Genomic DNA, 15,640 nt, shown 5'->3' with positions numbered 1-15,640 from the left:
TTGCTTCATTGAGCGGCTCCCTGCCTCCCCCCTCCCCCCCTCCCTCGGGGGTCTGTGCGCTGTCTCTGAACCTGCTACTTTCCCTGTACGGAGACAGCAGCGATCTATGAAACACAGGGTGCACTCTCATGTCCTCAGGCAGTGCCAGTCTGAATGCCACCGGGTTTACCTGCTGCGTGACCGTGAAGGGGCCCAACCTTCTGGGTGCCAGCTTTTTGCACCTCCCTCTGGTGGGCAGTCCCTCCGAGGACAACCAAACCTTGTCCCCCACCCTGATGACCTCCCCCGGTCGCCTGTGGCGATCTGCCCCCTTCTTGTACGCTTCCTTGGCCCTCTCCAAGTGTTCTCTGAGCTGCTGGTGCACCGTCTCCAGCTCCTCTGCCCAATCCTCTGCCTGCGGGCCCTCCTCCTCCTCCTCCCCCTCCCTCTCCAGGAAAGATCTGAGGTCGCGCCCGTAGTTGGCCTTAAAGGGCGACACCCCTGTGGAGACGTGCACCGCATTGTTGTAGGCAAATTCTGCCAGTGGCAGGCGATCCACCCAGTCCGTTTGCCTCTGGCTGACGTAGCATCTCAGGTACTGCTGCAGAATGGCGTTGACCCTCTCCGCCTGTCCATTGGTCTGCGGGTGCCGAGCCGTCGACAAGCTAACCTCCACCTGCAGGAGGTTCATGAGCCGCCTCCAGAACCTGGAAACAAATTGGCGGCCTCTATCCGAAATAACTCTTAAAGGTAATCCATGCAGTCTGAATACGTGGTCAACAAACAGTTTGGCGGTCTCTTCTGCAGAGACCACCCTGGCACACGGTATAAAATGGCACATTTTGGGCATAAGGTCCACCACCACCAACACTGCGGTCTTGCCCCTGGACGATGGCAGGTCTGTGATGAAGTCCATGGACACTACTTCCCACGGCCTGTGCGGGGTGGCTAATGGCTCCAGCAACCCTGCTGGTGCTGCTCTGACTACCTTTGCCCGCTGGCAGGTGTCACAGCCCCGTACATAGTCTCGAACATCCTCCCGCACCCCTGGCCACCAGAAGTGTCTCATGACTAGGTGAGTGGTTTTGTCCCTTCCAAAATGACCCGCCGTCGGGTTGTCGTGCATCTGCTTGAGGACCTTACCTCGGAGCTGGTTGGTGGGCAGGTACAGGGCTCCCCTGTAAAAAAGCAACCCCCTCCTTTCCTCAAAGTCTTTAGCCTGCTCCCCCCCCCCTCGCAGCTCTCTGAAGATGCGGGTGGCAAACTCATCGGCTGCCGTCAGTGCTGTGAGTTCTGCCTCGCTCACCACTGCTGCTCCGCAGGACCATGCTGATGGGGGGGAAATGTGTCGGGGTGCTGGTGGCAACTCCTCCTCCATGTACTCTGGCTTGCGGGATAGGGCATCCGCCCTGACGTTCTGCTCCCCCGGTATGTAGTGGATGGAGAAGTTGAAGTGCGAGAAGAACTCTGCCCACCGTATCTGCCGCTGGTTGAGCACCCTGGCCGTTCTCCAGAACTCCAGGTTCTTGTGGTCCGTGCACACCTGAATGGGGTGCTTGGCGCCCACCAAGAAATGTCTCCAGTGTTTAAACGCAGCGTGGATCGCGAGAAGTACCTTATCAAACACCGTGTAGTTGCGTTCTGGCTGTGTCAGCTTTCTGGAGAAAAAGGCACAGGGTCTCCACTCTCTGTTGGCATCCAGTTGCAACAGGATCGCTCCCAAAACTCTGTCTGAAGCATCGGTCTCAACGCGTAGGGGCGCATCCTGCACCACGTGGAACAGGTTCTGGTCGGAAGCGAACACCCTCTTGAGGCTTTCGAACGCTGCTTGCGCTTCCTGTGTCCACCTGAACTTCTGCTTGCCTCTCAGGCAGTCCGTGATGGGAGCCGTAACACGAGAGAAGTTCTTGATGAACTTCCTGTAGAAGTTGGCGAAGCCTAGTAGGCGTTGGGCATCCTTGCGCGTCCTGGGGCTGTGCCAGTCCAGGATGGCCTGCACCTTGTCCTTGTCCATCGCTAGCCCCTTGTCTGACAGTTTGTAGCCCAGGAAGTCCACCTCTTTGGTGTGAAACTTACACTTCTCCAGCTTCACATACAGGTGGTGCTCCTTCAGGCGCTGCAACACCTCTCTGACATCCTTCACATGCTGCTCTGGGTCATTGGAGTAAATAAGGATGTCATCCAAGAAGACCAGGCATTTCTTGAAGAGGAGGGACCCCAGGACGTGGTGCATGAAGGCCTGGAAGCATGCTGAGCCCCCTTGCAAACCGAAGGGCATCACCAGATATTCAAAAGAGCCGAGAGGCGTGAACATCGTGGTCTTCCACTCATCGCCTTCCCGGATCCTGATCAAGTTGTACGCCCCCCTCAGGTCGAGCTTGGTGAAGATCTTGCCCCTGCGTGCCGCTGTCAGCAGATCGTCCACTCTGGGCATCGGGAAAGCCACCGGTTCTGTCATGTTGTTCAGGCGCCTGAAATCCACCACCAGACGGCGCTGTTGCGTGTCTTTCTTGTCCACCCAGAAGACCGGGCTGCCCCCTGCTGCCTTGCTTTCTCTGATGAACCCCCTCTTGAGGTTCTTGTCTATAAACGCACGCAGATCCTCCAGCTCCTGATCTGACATGGAGTACAGCTTGGCTGGGGGTAGCGTGGCCCCCGGCACCAGGTTGATCTGGCAGTCAAATGATCTGTGCGGGGGCAGGTGGTCGGATTCCGCTTCACTGAAGACCTCCTGCAGGTCCCAGTACTGCTTGGGTATCGCCTCACCCCCCTTGACGTGCATGGTGGCCACCGTGGCTATTGGAGGCCCCTCCCCTGGTTGGTGTTGCATGCAATGCTCCAGACAATAGTCTGAGCCAAACGTGATGCATCTCTGGTGCCAACTGATGGAGGGGTCATGGCGCGCCAGCCAGCTCATGCCCAAGACGATGGGGGGGTCTGAGATGGTGGTGACGTTGAATGCCAGTGTCTCTGAGTGTCGCCCCACCGTCATTCTCATGGGGGGGGTCTGGTGGGTGATGGCCCCTCCCAGCAACTCCCTGCCGTCAATGGTGGAGACGTGCAGGGGAAAATCCAGCTGCAGAAGTTGGATCTGGTGCGCTTCTGCAAAGTTTCTCGAAAAGAAGTTGGCCGACGCCCCCGAATCGATTAACGCGAGGACCGTCAGGGGATACCCATTAGGGAGCGTTAGCGTCACTTCTAGAACCACCCCTGCTCTGGGGGGGGTGGGCTGGCGCTCCTCCTCGCTGTGCGGGCGGGTGGGTTGGGGCTGTTGTGTGCTGACTGCGCCTGGCTGCTGCCCCTTGTCTCCTGCAGCCAGGCTGTCTCGTTTCCCTGCTGTGGTGCTGCGTCAGTGGGGGAGGGCATAACCGTTCCCGCCTTTCCTTGCCATTCCCTGCGATGTGGGCAGTCTCTGACGAGATGCTGAGGGGAGTTGCAGAGAAAGCAATTCCCGCCTCTTCCCTCCTTGCGTCTTGGCGCCGCTGGGGTTTGAAAAGCCTGCGCGCGCGCGCTATCAATTTGCATGGGTTCCTGGTCTTGGCTGGCCCCTGGCATGGCGTGAGATGGCTGTTGGGGGAGTGGCTTCTCCTGCGACCGTGGGAACCAAGCCCGCTTTGCGCGCGTTGCTTGCTTGTCGTTCCACCGGGATTCCTGTCTCACCCCCACCGCCAGAGCCGCTTTGCTCAGCTGATCCATATTACTGGGCTTTGGACCTCTCGAGAGCTCATCTTTCACATCCTCATTCAACCCCAGGTAGAACGCCGCTTCCATCGGAGGCGAGTGCAGTTCCCACCCCAGTCTGTGCACCAGCATGGTGAATCTTGACCAATATTCGTGAACTGTCATTGTTCTTTGTCTTAAATTATGCAGTTCCTCTTTGGTCTGGTCCATATGGCTATCGGACGCATACATAGTTTTTAAAGCCTCTAAAAATAGTTTGACATTCTTCATGCAAGGATTTTTTGTCGCGATTAACGGTCTGAGCCACTCCCTGGCTGCCCCGGTAAGGTGTTCCACAATAAACGCTACCCTGTGCCCATCATCAGGGAACTCATCATGGTGCAGCTCAAGAGCATACACGATCTCAGTCTCAAAGCCATGATATTCCCTCGGGTCTCCATTGAACTTGCTTACTAGGGTCCCTGCTCTCCTTCCTGGCAGCACTTATAGTTGGGCTCCCCCTCCTCCCTTGTTTCTCTCTGCATCCAACTTGTTTTGGAGGTCCACGGCTACCGCCCTTAACTGCTGCTCTTTCTCCTGAAGTGCTCTCACCTGTTCAGCGAGGTTGTGCCTGTCCTCTTTAATTTTCTCCGTTTCTTGCTTCGCCGCTTTTAATTCCCCCTGTGCCTGCAACGCCAGTTCCTGCAGGTCCTGCTGGGCTTTCTCCGCGATCTGCCGCCATGTCTCCGCTTCTGGCGCGCTCATCCCGGCAACTCCAAAGTAGCCCAAAAAAGATTCGGAGGTTGCTGTCACAGTGGTCGGATGGGACTACTTCAGAGTAACGACTCTCCACCGCTCTGCATTTTTATCTTTTTATTGGTGCTGCGTATTTACAGTGCTAAAGGTAGAGCTATTTACAGAGACACATCTTTTCAGCTTTCATCAGAACCTCCGAATGGCTTTTGGCGCGTCTTGCGCCAGCATAACAACTTGGGGAGCCCCGTCCTCTTCCCCCGACGCTTTCTGCGAAGTTCCGGAGTTGGGGGGATGGGTCTGCCCCCTCTCTTTCCTCCTTCCTGTCCCACCTGGGACGCTGGCTCTTCTACCCTGCCAGAGCCTTGGATCCCACTTCCTGTTTCCCCACTGGAGCTGGAGCTTTCCCTGCTCTCAGTCGTGCTCTGGGCTGAGCTGGAACTCAGGAGGGGAGGGGCTTCGCGATACCCCTTGCCCCTCACACTTATACTTCTAGTTTATGGTGAACCATAGTTTGCTGCATATACTTCTAGTTTATGGTGAACCATACTTTGCTGTATATGGCCAAAAGAACAAATTATGGTTCTCCATAAGCTAGAAGCAAACACTTCTAATTCTCTCCCTTCATGTTATGTAATGTAATGGAAGGGAAGGAGGAAATGTGCAAGCCCAGTGGTTGCAACTGCTTCTGTAACTGAAAGTCATGGTTTGTCATTTTTGGTGAATGGAGCCTTTGTACAGACTACAGGGAACCTTTCCACTCCATTCGTTATACTAAAATTTGATAGGTAGGCATAGGAATTCTAAACGTTAACTATCTGATATCAAAATATTCAAGTCTTCCTGCATCTGGCAAAGTGAACTCTAGCTCATGAAGGCTCTTGTTACAATTTATTTGAATAGTCTTTGAGGTGCCCCAGGGTTTAGAGTTGCTTGGGGCTATACTTAAGGTGAAATTGGCCCCTCCAGCCTTTTAATTAAGTACTGCTTTCCGTTTTCACACCATTAATGTTCAAACTGTCATAGTCTGAAAAATTTCTACTATGGCATTCTCCAGTCAGTATTGGTGAACCTCCTGTGAATGCTGCTTTTTTGCTCTGTATTATGTTGACAGAATTTGGATTTAACCAAGAAGAAGATGATCCATGAAGGGCCTCTGACCTGGAAGGTGAATCGGGACAAGACAATTGGTAATCCTGTACATTATGTTGCCTGGTTTTTTGTGAGATTTTTAAGCAGAAGGGGAAAATTAGGAGGTGCATCTGCACAAGTTAGCTACTAACAATAATGCTTGTAGGTTTCTTGAAGCTGATTAAGCTATTTCTGGGCATTTTGGAATGGGCTGGAGGATCATTAAGATTATGCAAGGACACAGCAGTGATAATGCAAGATGATTCAATCAATGGCTCTGTAGTTCCGAGGTGAATTATTTGCATGCCTTGCGGAGAGAGCACACTGCTGATTATTGTCTCTGCGTAGAATGCCTTCTGTGTGCCACAAAAAGTGATCAGTAACCCATTCCTGACTGCCCTTATAACCCACTGCAGATCTCTACACACTGCTGTTGGAGGATATTCTGGTGCTTTTACAGAAGCAAGATGATAGACTGGTGCTGAGATGTCACAGCAAGATCCTGGCTTCCGCTGCAGAGTGCAAGCATATATTCAGCCCTGTCATCAAACTGAATACGGTGCTGGTTCGCCAGGTGGCCACAGGTTAGTGCAGCTCCGAGGGCCAGATGGTGGAAGAAGAAATATGGTTTCAGGGAGATGGTTTTGTCTAACAGAGCCATTGCTCAGGTGGAAAAAATGAGTCCACACTGAACTGGAGCTGATTACAGTCTGCTTATACATCCTTGTAACTGGATCAAGCCTGAATGACGCAGGAAAGTTGTATGAGAACCCCCCCCCCCCACTCTGTGTTCCCCACAATCAGTGCCTTGAAGCAAGGTTGTGTCTGTTGGGAAGAGCCTAATGTTATCTCATTCTGCTTTTGAAACTTTGCCAGAGTATGCCTGCCTAAGCTTGGAACAGCTTTGCTGTTAGCTACAGTGTTGTATCATTTAGGTAGCTCTGACATTTACTTCCCAAAGCACTCCTTTAGTTTTCTGTCCTCAGAGTAATGATGTGAGTAGGTCACTGGTATTCCCATTTTATTATTTTCCAAGGCCACATAATGAGTCCATGGTAAATATCAGACTTAAAGCTCATTCTTCCAGGTGCAAGTCCAACTTACTGTCCAGTTTACCATACTTTCTAGAAACTTGACACCCGTGGGTCCTAGATTCACTTGTTAATTGCATTAATTTAGGGTACACGACTGCAACTTATATGTGCTTATTATTGTTCATCAGTTGGTTTGAGTGTGTCTGTTTTGTTCATACTAGGAGGAACAGTCTCTGTTCAAATGGAATGACTTTGTATTGTTTCTGAAAGTATGGCCAGCCAACACTATGGTCTTAATGTTTTTGTTGGAAATAACATAGCTGGATTAAACACCAGTGTGCACTCAGTGTATAACCACCCTGCAGATTTGAACAGAGCAGACACTCCAGTAATATTTCTTTTTGGGTAATTTAAGAAGTCAATATGGGGAGCAGTAACCTTGCTCTACCATCAATTTTTGAGCACTAGAAATGAAATCCCATCCTGTATTCTTGCAGTTCTTTGTAAGAGTTCTCCTCCCCTGATTTCTAGGTAAAAATGCCTCCTGATTTCTAGGTAAAACAAAACAAGACAAGACGCCATCAAATTTAACTTGTTCTGTATTTCCCCCCAGATAACAAAGCCTTCTTTGTCATCTCCATGTCAGAGAATGGAGCCCAGATATATGAATTGGTGGCACAGACGGTTTCTGAAAAGACTGTGTAAGTGAGCTTGGTAGTCATCGCCAATGCAGTGTGCTTATCATTTTCTAAGGAGGGAGATAAATCTTGTGTTCCAGATCTATGAAGCAGCTTCCCACTCAAAGTAGTATAGTTGCTTTTAGAATTCCTGATTTCCCCCTCTTTACAGCCTCTGGGTTAATGCTCTAAACTCCTCTCCAGCTAGGAAGCATGGGGCATATACTTAGAGGGATTCAACTGGTCTACAGTATTGGACCCTACATAGCGTACCCATATGTAGAGCTGGCCTTGGTTGTAAGCTTAAGTCAGCAACACCTCCAAACTTAGATGGATGAAGATCTTGTAGCTGGTAGCATTTAGTAATGATTCAAATAGAGAGATATGATGCTTGCTTTCAGTGAGACATAATGTTGGACAACCTGTTTCTTTTTTCCTAAAAGAAATGAGCTAGTATAAATGCCATCTTCTTGCTTTGTGGTCTTCTAGGATTTCTGTCATTGACTCAAAAGCAGGGTGCAGGGTACACTCTTTGAGCTAGAAGACTCGCTGAAACTGCCCAATTTGCTGTTTCTGCTGCATTTTATGCCCTGCAGTAAATTATGCAAGGTTAACAGGAACAGCTTTTTTCTGGGCAAAAGTGGTCTAGGCTGCTTATAGAAATTTTGAAGTCTTGGCATGTCCCCACCTTTTCTTTAAAACTGCTACAGCTAAGAAAGACTCTTAGGAAAATTGTCAGCTCCAGGGAGTTGGCAGTGATCCAAACCTCTTGCTGTTGGTTTTAGTAGTCCTCAAGTCTTGCATAGCAGAAAATTGTCATTTCCTCCTCCTCCATGGTGTTTTAATTAAGAGTTTGTTTAGAAGGTCAGAGATTCCATAAGTGGCTATGCCATACTGACTTAAATACACACACACACACACACACACACACACACACACACACACACACTGCCTTAAGACATGGGGAATTTGAGGGCATCTCATTCATTTTGCTCCTCGTCTTTGGTTATTCCCTGGTCATTGTTTGCTTTGAGTGAATTATATACTCTCCCCTTATTTTACTGTAATCTTCTCAGAAGAATCCATTATATTACAGTACAATTTTCCAAGAGCATATTTATATGCATTTAAAAAGCCTAACTCTGTTATTATCAAATATATTTCCTGAAGCAAATTTAAGTAACTAAAATCACCACCATGTATTGAATGCTATGTCAGTTATGTTCCATCCGCCTAACAGTACCATACAAAGCAGCCTATAATGTGGTTGGGGTGGGTGAGTGGGAGGTTGCTGCCAGCTTCTCTAATTGAATACTTTCTCATACTTTCTGTTTCTGAACTCACCTCTATGTAGCATGAGAGATGATAGCTTGGCTGTTATTTACAAGGCTCAAATCCTGTTTTCACAGAGGACTGCTCTTTCAGCCACTAATTAACACCTTTGAAGCAAATCCCAAGGGCGGAGGGGGAACTAACATTGCTGAACAGTTATGTCAACAGGCCACAGCTTTGATTTCAGAATTTTCTTTCCCATGTTACTTGTTTTATTATTATTTCTTTGATTTTTATCCCACCCTTCCGTTCGGGGTTGGTGGCCGTACAACAGCACCCAGAGTGAAACAAGGACTGAGAGATTGCCGGGGGGGTGGGGGGGCTCGTTGAATCTCACTGTAAACAAGTGGTACAGCGACAGTAAAGTACGAAACACAATTTAAAACACAATTTAAAAACATTCTTAACCAGTGACCTCAGGGGTGCCAAGAACAGTGTGTTTCAGCTGCCAAATGTTTGGGCAAAGAGGAATATTTTAAATTTTCTCTTGAAAGTCAGTAATGAAGGAAACAGACACATCTCACTAGGGAGGGCATTCCACAAGTGGAGAACTGCTGCTAAAAAGTTCCTCTCAGGGGTCACTGCCAACTGAGTAACCCACCAACAAAGCCTCGCATGCTGATCATTTGGTCCAAGAAGATGGTTAGTACTTTCCCCAATATTTTAGGTATTTTGCAGTGTTCGAAACTCCCATTGTTTTAGGCACGTTGTGTGACAGGGAATTTCATTAATGCGAGTAGTTTCTGTGCTCTGGGTGCAGTACTGTGCCTAAGATTTCAGATTAAAACTGCCACTGCTGGAAGATAAGGACCTTTTTTAGTCTCCCAACTTCCAGCCACTCTCTGAAGACTGGAGAAGGGACCCTCATAAGAATATTGGGGTGGGTGGGCAGGAGGAGTATGGCTTTCTTCTTTTTTGCAGTCTTCAGATGAGGACTAGACTATGTAAAAAATGAACATAAGATTTTAGCTGCAACTCATTCATTTTCAGCTTTGTATTCTTGTTATAAAAAAGTGTGCCTAGACACTCTGTTGCAGTGGCCATAATCTAAGTTTAAGGTGCCATTTAGCTCCTAGCTTTCATAACTCCGTTTCTAACATTGGTCGCCAGCCATTTAGGGATTTTTATGCTATGAATAACATCTTGAATTTGGCCCAGTAGCTCACTTGCAGCCAGTGCAGAACTTTCAGAACTGGTGACACATGGTCCATCAGGCTACCCACTTACCAGCCTAGTAGCTACATTCTAAACTTGCTGCTGCCATTGGACTGTCTTCAAGGGCAGCCCCACACACAGCTTTTTACTGTAGTCGAAGTGGGAAGGCACCAGAGAATGGACAACAGAGGGCAGGTTATCCAGATCTAGGCAAAACTGCAGCTGGCAAATACATCTAAGCTCTCCTAGCCACAGAAGGCCATTAAGTGACAAATGACAAGTTGGAATCCAGGGGTACTGAAAGGCTATGAAGCTGTTCCTTCTGAGGGGGGGTGCATCTTCTCTCAGGACAGGTTGTACACCTAATTCACGGACACAGGAACCACCCACCTATATCACATCCATCTTACCAGAATTCAGCCTCAGTTTATAAGCCACCACCCAGCCATTCACTGCCTTCAGACCCTGGTCCAACACCTGCACAGCCTCTCTTGATTCAGATGGGATGGAGAGATTAGAGCTGTGTGTCATCAGCATACCAATCACATTGTGCTCCAAATCCCCAGATGACAACTTTCAGTGGTTTCATATAGATGTCAAATAGCATAGGAGACAGAATGGACCCACAGCCCAAAAGCCAGGGAGCCAAGCAACAAACTCCTAGTACTGTACCACTTTCTCATAGTGACCCTGCATATAGGAGTGGTAGAACCACTATAATGAATTACCTCCAACTCCTGCGTCCCTGAGTCACTCCAGAAGAATACAATGAACAGTGGCATCAAAAGCTGTTGAGCTGCCAAGGAGACCAGCAGGGTTGCACTCCCCCATCTCTCCTTATAGAAGTCATACAGGTTATGCCAGAGATTAAAATTATTCATGCAAGAGGCCCAAATGGGCCTTTTGTGCTGAGTGTCTTGGGATGTGCCTTGAATTTCTTTCCCTAATTGATAACGTTTCTTCCCACTCAATAGTTAATCCTGAAGGGCATATTTAGCAGTTGCTCTTGCACACTAGACATATTTGGTGACTGTAACAGAGGATTTAGAGTTTAGAAGGCACTCTCTGCAGCATCTTCCTGTGCACACTGCAAATGTTCTGAAAAGGTGTGAGGAGCATTAATTATAATTTAAAAAGTTTGCTGCAGAAAGAGAAATCTTCAGGTCTGTCTTTCCTACAAGCAATGTGCAATTAAAATGACTTCTTCTGTGTACCTAAAGATCTCAGCAGCCTGACAAGTTTTGTATGTGTGTTTTTGTTTACCTACTTGGAATCTCAAATAGGCTATTAAGCTCTAAGTGCAGGAGTTAGAGGCGTATGTTTGGGGATAGTTTCTGCAGTGATTCTCTACATATTTTTAATAGGTTGCAATGTTTTCTGGTGTTCAGTATAAACTCTTTATTCATCAATTGCCAAAAAATCTGACTAGTTTTTCTCAGTAAAATGATACATTGCTGGAAGTAGTCTGCATTTTCCAAGCAGACTGTACATTGTGGAGCTTCTCTTTAGCCAGCATGGAAGCAGTGGTTGTTAGCATCTTAGCAGATTATATTTTTAAAAAAATGTAAATGGGATGCTGAAGGTGGGACAGAACAACTTATTTCTCATTTGCCAGGGGTTGCCTTTCCTGACTTCTCTTTCTTCTTACTTTGCTTCTTTTTCTTTCTTTTTCTTTCTCCCATTGCTGCATTTGTACATTTCTTAGGGCTTTGGTGTTTGGTTTCTGGATGTCCATTGATAGATGTGGCAGGATCAGTTAGTTTTTATGCATTTTTTGTCATTGCGTGTACCTTAAACATTTAGGGAAACCAGAATAGCTACATGTCATGCTTTGTCACCATTTCCCCCTTTTTCAGTGCTCTGCTGCTGGGATTTCTCACATCAGCTTCCCTCCCTGCTCCCTTTAGCACTCATCCAGTTGCCACTTTTTCCTTTTTGACGACTGAGTGCATGTACAGCAAAGCAGCATGTGCTCCAGCAATAAAGACTTTCCTTTCATGGCTTTGTGTGATTGTGACGGAGACCCTGTGCAATCTTAGCTACTTGGCCATCGGAGAGACAAGGCTTCTTGTTTCTAAGCTGTTTTTCTTCTCTCCATACGGAAAGAAATGTATGCAAGGTAAATTTAGGGAGACAGGGGCAAACTGAAATGATAGGTTGGAAGAGTTGTGAGCAGCACGTAAACCTCTTGTCCCTGTGTATTAGAAAGAGGTGAGGAAGAAGTGCAGGAAGAACCATTTAGCAGTTTTGCTAAAACTCAGCACACTTCTTTTTCTTGGGCATCATGTTTTACACTAGTTCTTTTTTTACTTATCTACAGGTGGCAGGACCTCATAGCACGGATGGCAGGAACAGTGAAAGTTGGAAGAGGTAGAAGCGTAATTCCATTTCCGCCGTCTGGGCCATGCGAGTAAGTTGGGCCATGCGAGTAAGGCACACACACTCTGGTTTTTGTATTGCTTTTCAAACTTCATACATTATAACTGGGCAGGTTCGAAAAGAAAAGGGAAGGGAAGGGAAGGGAAAAGGAAAAGGAAAGAAGTTGTGATACGACCTTTTATGTGGTTGATTTGTTTTCTCTCTTTGGCTTGCAGGGAAGATCATGAGGAGGAAGACCAGCAGAAATTGAAGGAAGAACAAGCTACTCCTGATAGCAGCATGCAGAGTCCAGGTAAAAGTTACATGCTTGGTACTGCGTCCCACCACTGTGGTGTGAGTTAGTTACCTTTATACTGTTAATGGTTTCTGGCAAATCCAAGGTTTTCTTTATTGTGAATTGTGTTTCAAGTGTTAGATGCACACATGACACAAAAGTCACTTTTGAGCCATGGTCCATTTATTCCTTCCAGGTTTGTGTCTCTTAATAGCCAAATGTACTGTATATGTTTATACTTTACTGTCTTTTGTCCCCATCCCCAGGACTAGAAGCATGCATACATTCAGCATATTTAATAGCAATTTTTGCATTTTGTTATAGCCTTCCTAAACCTATAGGCTAAGAGTGATAGGAATTTAACTAAAGGCATTTAAAGCAGTTTTGAATTCGCATTGATTTTGGTGGTTTGTTTGTTAGATAAAGATTTGGGACTGGAGTCTCCTCTGATGGCGAAGGTTCAGTCTCCTTCAGCAGCAATGTCTGAGAAGCTGGAAGAGGAGGAGCTCCTGGAGGCTGACAGGCAGTTTGGAGGAAAACCAGCAGCAGAATTGCTGATCAAAGAGTCCCCTGAGCACTACAGCCACACAAGTCCAGAGCACTTGTTCCAAAGTTCAGAAGAGCGATGGGCATTGGATGCACTAAGAAATTGTAAGTAGCTGAGGATGTGTGGGGCGCAAGAGTAAGTGAATGGTGGATTTGATGGTACTCAACTGTTATCCATTGCCTCTTGAGCTAAATTAGCATTACCTACCCTTTTTGGTAGAAGCATCACGCGAGAGAGAGCCAAATATGACCCAAAAGAGCTAGGTGCCGGCTGGTTGTGTGTTTTTGTAAAATACCTTTTAAAATGAAATGGTTCTTCAATACCATCATTAGGTTGGTGAATTGGTGATGTTTATCATAATTAATATAATAACAGTTATATTAATTTATACAGTTTGTCTTACAGCATTTCTAAAAACATAATGAAAACATCAAACATTAAAAGCCTCCTGGGCTGCCTTCAGATGTCTTCTAAAAGTTGTGTAATTCTTTATCTCCTTGACATCTGAAGGGAGGGCATTCTGCAGGGAGAGCACTCCCTATTTAAAAAAGCTTTGTATTCTTTGAAAGCACCAGGTAATTTTTTCCACTTCCTAGATAGCTAGTTGGTCAAGATATACACACAGAGAAGTGATGGGTTGATAAAATATTTTGCCTTATGTCTTAGGTGTCAGGAAGGTGAGGCTCAACCACCAAAATGTGCTTTCTGATTAAACCAGGCCTAGAGCATGAGAACAAATGAAAGGCAAGGGATATGCCTGCTGTGCTCCAGGTGTCTCAGAAAAGTACCACTCTACCTAGGCTGGGAAATGGGATGAGATTTGTGGAGGAGCTGACAGCTGTTGCCTTGACATAGAGATGCACAGGGCTGCATTCAGATAACATGCCAGTCTTTGGATTATTGTCTCCTGACATGTCTTATATCTTTCACCCTCTCTAAAAAGAGAAAAGGAGCTGGCTGCTGAGTTCATGCCTTCTCAAGAGCATCAGTCTTTAACATAACATTTATGTGCACAGGTTAATTTTGGTCACAGGAGATGACCTGCAAGATCTGTGATGATTTTATGTTCCCTTTCAGTGGGCTTATTGAAGAAATTGCTAATGGAGCAGCTGGGCATGTCTGAAAAGGAGTCTCCTGAAGGCTGGCAGCGTATTGCCAGGCATAGGACAATTTGTCAGAGGACCCAAGTGGAGAGTTGTGTCCAGAGAGGACTACAGTACTCGGACAATGACAAGACATCCCTTTCCGGGGCCAGTAGGACACCCTCTGGCATGGGAACAAATAATTTTGGACCTTGTCGCAGTCATCGGACTTCAAGCGAATTAATGCAACCAGGGGACACTGTGTCAAACACCAGTCAGTTAATGTACCCCTTGAGCACAAACCCAGATACCCCAACCACCGAGCCTGAAGTGATAGGTTCTGAGGATGGTGGAGAGCACTTTTTTGATGCTCCTGAAGCCCACAGCGATGAGAACCAATCAGAGGGTGAAGTGGCGGAAAGGAAGGAGGAAGAAGAAGAGGTGCAGTTGCGGATCTCAGGTGAGTAAATCCCACAGATGTGTAAGGCTGAAATGAAATATTGCTATAATTTGGGCAGAGCTCTTAAAACATCAGTTCTGATGGCACATATCATTGTGAAGGAAGATGTGCGCATCCACTGTATCTCACTGGTTGTGAGAATGCATAACCTAAAAATCCCATGGGAAGACACCTCCCAGTACATCAGTTCTTTTTTTGGGGGGGGAGGGGGGACACCATTAACCATTCAAGGGCAGTGTTCCATGGAAGAAATTTGTAAGGTGGCAGGTGTGTGAGCACCTCTACCTACCTTCACAAAACATGAAATGATATGTTCTTGACTGCAAATACTGACTTTAGCAGAAGAATTCTGCAGAGGGTTTATATTCACAATCCAGGTTCATGTCAGGAGCCACAGGAGAGAAGGGGTAGCTTTCTTACTACGAATTCCTGTTTCACCACAGCTGAACCCAAAGCACCTGATATTAGGGAGAAGAACCTCCAGAGAGGCTTGAGTCCAGTCACATACTGAATGCATCTTGACATTTTTGCTAAGGTTACACCAATTTCATACTTGCATGCCATGCACAGGTGTTAGGGGCAGGCACATACAGTATTGTTGCTGCCATCTTAGATGAGCTGCTCTTATCTGGAAGTGTTAGTGTTAAGATGTTGTCTTCACAGGAAATTATTTGATCCTTGACGGATATGGCACAGTACAGGAGAGTTCCACAGATGAGGAGGTAACTTCGTTGGTTCTACAGTGCACTGCAGGCAACAGCACAATGGACTCTGCCCACCAACCACCACCTTCACTGCAAGACACCCGGACAGATGGAGGAAGCTTGGCATTTGCAGCGGAATTAATGGCCTCCCACTGGGAAGCTGCTAAGGAATCCTGCTCAGATGCACTAAGGTCTCCCTTCTCTGTGGAGTCTTGTGCCCTGATAATGCATTACATCCAGAAGATAGAAGCCAACCTTGAACACTTAAAGGTACAGTGTGTTCTTGTGTAAATTTGGCTGCATTTCTTTTTTCTAAAAACATGTGTAGAAAGTGGGGAATTGGGAATGAAAAAGCTTCCTGGGGAACAAGGCATGCTGAGGATTTGTATATGTTTTATTTTATTCACTGATTTTCACTGTAGCTTTTCAAATTGAGATTGGTGGTGAGTTTTGTACCCTAAGTTCCAAGACTA

At 47.0% G+C, this 15,640-nt stretch overlaps 1 protein-coding gene across 4 annotated transcripts in view; it reads left to right on the top strand.

Annotated features, from left to right (window-relative positions):
• ARHGEF12 (Rho guanine nucleotide exchange factor 12) overlaps nucleotides 1-15,640 on the top strand; it is a 92,589-nt gene that overhangs the window by 70,343 nt on the left and 6,606 nt on the right. For all 4 annotated transcript variants that reach the window (XM_060283106.1, XM_035140229.2, XM_035140228.2 and 1 more), the window contains 8 exons: nucleotides 5,507-5,582; nucleotides 5,940-6,107; nucleotides 7,171-7,258; nucleotides 12,042-12,131; nucleotides 12,316-12,392; nucleotides 12,795-13,025; nucleotides 13,999-14,463; nucleotides 15,127-15,437. In XM_060283106.1, the coding sequence (XP_060139089.1) occupies nucleotides 5,507-5,582; nucleotides 5,940-6,107; nucleotides 7,171-7,258; nucleotides 12,042-12,131; nucleotides 12,316-12,392; nucleotides 12,795-13,025; nucleotides 13,999-14,463; nucleotides 15,127-15,437 (1,506 nt within the window). The remainder of the gene's footprint in view (nucleotides 1-5,506; nucleotides 5,583-5,939; nucleotides 6,108-7,170; nucleotides 7,259-12,041; nucleotides 12,132-12,315; nucleotides 12,393-12,794; nucleotides 13,026-13,998; nucleotides 14,464-15,126; nucleotides 15,438-15,640) is intronic.

The sequence above is a fragment of the Zootoca vivipara genome, chromosome 15 (genome assembly GCF_963506605.1).
Source record: "Zootoca vivipara chromosome 15, rZooViv1.1, whole genome shotgun sequence".
NCBI lineage: Eukaryota > Metazoa > Chordata > Lepidosauria > Squamata > Lacertidae > Zootoca > Zootoca vivipara.
The sequence above is the reverse complement of the archived record's forward strand: the minus strand, read 5'-3'. Positions and strand labels throughout refer to the sequence as shown.